The following is a 4,309-nucleotide window of genomic DNA, read 5'->3' as shown; positions in this document are numbered from 1 at the left end:
GGAATGAGGGGACATTGTGGCCGAGGGCATGTCCTCTGCTTCTTGTGAAAACTCTCCTCCTCCTCCTCCTCCTCCTCCTCCATGCCCCGTACAGAGGGAGCACATCACCTGTAAAGCATTGCTTCCCCTGGAGGCCTAGTAGACTCTTCCTGCCTAACGTGGGCCGGCCGAGCCCCCTGTCACCCCATGTCTCTGACCACCACTCTTTCCTCCTAGCAGCCGCAGCCTGAAGCCCTCCTGTCTTCCCCGACTCCCCTCTTTCTCCCACGCCCACATCCAGTCTGCCAGGAACCCTTCCTAGCCCGTCCTCCAGAGACATTCAGATTCCACCTGCTCCTTCCCATGTTCATGGTCGCCCCTAGGACCAAGCCACTGGCATCTTAGCTCTTAATCATGTCTGCCAGAATACAAACGCTGTCAGAGCAGGGGCTGAGGTCTGTGTCGTTCTTAGCTGTGTCCTCATCGCCCAGAGGAGCACCCAACACAGAGTAGGGGCAAATGCTTGTCCACTGAGATTCCACAAACACCCTGAGAACAGGCAGGATGGGCACCTGCCGGTGCTGCAGAGAAGGGAGATTTTGAGAAACGAGTCAGCCGATCCCAGCCCGCGGCCCTGAGCCCCTTCTGGATGCAAGCCGTGGCACTCGCACTGACTGACAGTGGGTTCTGCACCTGTGATCCTCTTCCCTGTAAAATGAAGAGCTGGTAATAGTTGCCAGCGTTTCTTCTAACACTAGGTCTCAGGCGCTCTGCTAGACCTCTACGCATAGCTCACGAGTCCCCACCTCAGTCAAATGGAACAGGCGGAACTACCGTCTCATGCACGGGAAATCGAAGTCACGAGAAGTGGATTAACTGCCCAAGATCGTAGGTTGTAAGAGGCAGAGCCGGGATGTGAACCCCGGAGGTCCGGCTGCACTGTGCTTTGTATGCTATCTGATCTCTCAGTGCATCAGATAAGATCTCCTCCACCCAGCCCTTCCACCGCCCTCAGAGAATCCTGACATCATCACAGTCTGGGTTCAGCCACCAAGAGTCTCAGGACGGAGGCAAACCTAGGGAACGAGGGACAGGGCTGATGGGGAGCTCCCGTTGGCAGCCAAGCCTTGCGCCATCGGGGTCCCCAGCAGAAGCCCCCACTTCCTGGCCTCTTTGAGAGACCTCAGGTGCCTCCTCTCCTAGCCTCCTGGATTGGTAGGCCTGAGTGAGGAGGGCTGGGCACGGCTCCAGGAGGTGGGGACTCGGCTTAGGGAGCTAATCAGGTCACAGGGTGAAATTAAAAGGGAGGAGGAAAGCACCGACCCATCAGTGTGCACGCTCCTTCCTGGTGACTTGCTGCCCAGAAGAGGAGCTGGGGAGATAGGACGTGCAGAGGTGGGAGCCAGGGGCGCAGGATGGCTCCGCACAGAGCGGTGCAGCTGTCCCTGAAGAAGCCCACCTATGCCGTGTGCGTGGTAGGAGTCGAGATGTACGTGGATGTTCGCAGGTGAGAACTTCGAGGCACCCTCCTGGCTGCATCGGGCTGGGGTCCCCTGGAGAACCCCAAGGCAATGGGGGTGGGGGCCCCATGGACAAATTGAACATGTTGGAGGGTTCTGGTTCCGATGGCAGAGCAGGGGGAGTGGGATGGAGAGCCTGGGAGGGCAGAGCTAGGGTATCAGGCCCATCCTGGGGCTCCATGTCCCGGGCACCTGGGTCAGGTCTTTGGCCTCAAGCCCATGGCTACGGGTTCCAGCTCTGAGCCCTGGGCCGTGCGTGCTGACGTCCAGTGGGACTTGTGTGCACCAGCGGGATGACCTGGGGCTCAAGACAGGGAGCAGGACTGGGCCATCCCGAATTTCGCCCTCTGTGTCTTGCCTATGACCTGTCTGTCTGAATGGAGGTGTGGGGTGTGTGGCATCTTGATCCTTGGAGGTGAGCCAGAGTGATTGCGATCAGGAGGGGAGTGTCAGAGGGATGATTCAAGGAGTTAATAAATGACAAGATCCTGGAACAAAACCCGGGCTTGTGTTTGTTACCATGATGATGGTGCTGGTGGAGATGGTGGCCGTGGTGACCTCTGAGGGGCCACAGAAGAATCAGCTTTCCTGCTTGGCCCCATTCCTTCCTGCCCTGGCTCTGCCCAGATGGGGACCCGGGGACCTGGTCCAGCTTCCGTTTCTCCACCTAGCCACTGAGGGAGCTGGACTGGGGGGTCTCGGGGGGACGGGGGGTGACTTTTCCAGCTCTGACATTGTCTATGGATGCCATCTCTGCTGGTGCAGAGGTGGGGGCTCAGGGTGGGAGTCTGCCTCTTGGAGGAGGTGGGTGCTGGGGAGTCAGTACAAGGTGGGGTCTGAGCTCCCCCTGCCCGCGTGGGTCTCTTTGCTCTCCCCCTCTTCTTGTGCTGTCCCCGTCCGGTAAGTGAATGCTGGGCCTGACTTCCCGCCTGGCCTCAGGTGGGTCTCTGTCCCAGAAGCCCTCTTGAGCCCTCTCAGAGTGGCCTGGGACCCCAGTGACAGGGCCAAGTTGGGAGAGCCAGGATGTCCGGGCGCCAGACCTTGGCTCTAAGTCATGTCAGCAGCCCTGCTGTGGGGCTGGTGGTCTCCGATCTGGGTGGCCAGCCGAGATCCCAGAACCCGGGCAGAGGGCTGCCAGGCTTAGCAAATGAGAAAACAGGACACCCAGTTACATGTGCAATTTCAGATAAACAGTAAATGATCATTTTTAGTATATTTCAGGGGACAAGCTTAGGCTTTTTGAAACCGCTGGGTAGCTGACACTCAAGTGTAGCCAGGCATCCTAAAGCCACTGTGCTGTAACCCCAAGGACAGCGAAGGGGTCGCTAGTGGCCCCACCATTCCGTTTCTAGACCTCTGCTCTCTTCTCTGGCGATGGTTGTTTCTGGAAGGTCATTTCAGAAGCTTAGGCTGTTTGTGGTGTGGATGACGAAGGCCAGAGTCACTTTGCTGGGGGCCAGGAGACAAGGGCTCTGGTCCTGGCTCTGCTGCTGACTTGCTGTCTGGCGAGGGCCAAGTCACTGGCCCTTTCTGGGCCTCAGGTCCTCGTCAGAGCTGAGCCCCTCTCGAGTTCAGCGTGGAGGTCAAGTGCGCCGATTCTGGTGCTGGACGGACCTGGGTTCCCCCTGCCATTCGGTCTCAGAGGGTGGGAGAGGCAGAGGACAGATGGTGGCGTATGTGGGGGGAATGGAGGGCAGTGCTGTCTGGGAATCCCCTTTGGGGTCACCAAGCGCCTCGGCATCATCAGGTTCGGGTCCGGACCCAGCCGGGGGGCAGGAGGAAGCTGCCCGCCTTGGCCAGTGCTGCTGTGCCTCTGGTTGGCTGTGGGAGGGGGTGCTACTTCGGGGTCCTGAGTGAGCATTTTGAGGGTCTCCCCCTCAAAGAGCCTCTCAGGAACTCTCACCGGGACATTAGTCATGATAGGGACATAGCCATTGAGAGTCTCTAACCTAGAAAACAAAAGTTTGTTCTGCAGCAAGTTGGTTTAAGTGTAGACTTAAGGAAGGACTTCCTGCCCATGGGATCTGTGATCGGTGGAGAAGGGGCCATGGGGTTGTCAGGCTGGGAAGGTTTGAAGAGGAGCCTGAAGGTCCCTGAGGACCTGGGCTGACTAGGAGTGGGGCCTACACTCCATGATGCACTTGGGGCTCCTCTGCCCCCATTGCCAGGTGTGGCTCCAGCCCCGGCCAAGCAAGGGCTTTCTCCATAGCCTTGCTGCCCCAAGTGGGAAGGCCCTCCTGAAGAGGGGGTGTGGCCTGAGTGGCTGGGAGCTAAGCCCTATGGGAGAGCCAGTGGCGATGGGCATGTGGGGTGACATCACAGGAAGTGATGAATTCCCCCAGGGGTTGTGTGGACTGGCTCTTTGGAGAAATAGTTGCGTTTGAGGTCATTGTGTACTCTGGCCCGAGAAACCTTTAGAGATCCCCTGACTCAGGGGCTCCTGGGGTGGGGTTGGGGGGAGTTCAGTAGATTGGATGTCCAGCTTCGGCTCAGGTCATGATCTCACGGCTGGTTCGTGCATTCGAGCTCAACATCGGGCTTGCTGCTCTGAGAGCAGAGCCCACTTCTTTCGAGTTTGCTGTCTCCTCTCTCTCTGCTGCTCCCTGGCTTGTGCACTCTCAAAACGAAATGAAACATCAAAAAAAGGACACCCTTAGTGTGTGCTATGGATTCTGTCCCCTCCCTCTCACTCTGATGGGCTAGCTTACGACCTGCACCCACTGCCCCAGAGGGCTAGCTCACCGCCCTGACCCACGTCCCCAGAGGGCTAGCTCACCGCCCTGACCCACGACCCCAGAGGGCTAGCTCAC

General features: G+C 58.5%; 1 protein-coding gene across 1 annotated transcript in view; it reads left to right on the top strand.

The window, feature by feature from the left end:
- The first annotated feature begins 1,394 nt into the window (after positions 1–1,394).
- The window catches only part of PADI1 (peptidyl arginine deiminase 1), a 36,832-nt gene continuing 33,917 nt past the window's right edge, over positions 1,395–4,309 (top strand). Inside the window, exon 1 of the mRNA XM_029948368.1 lies at positions 1,395–1,486. Coding sequence (XP_029804228.1) covers positions 1,395–1,486 — 92 coding nt within the window. The remainder of the gene's footprint in view (positions 1,487–4,309) is intronic.

Source organism: Suricata suricatta, chromosome 8 (assembly GCF_006229205.1).
Source record: "Suricata suricatta isolate VVHF042 chromosome 8, meerkat_22Aug2017_6uvM2_HiC, whole genome shotgun sequence".
Taxonomy (NCBI): domain Eukaryota; kingdom Metazoa; phylum Chordata; class Mammalia; order Carnivora; family Herpestidae; genus Suricata; species Suricata suricatta.
This window is presented reverse-complemented; position numbering and strand designations above follow the sequence as displayed.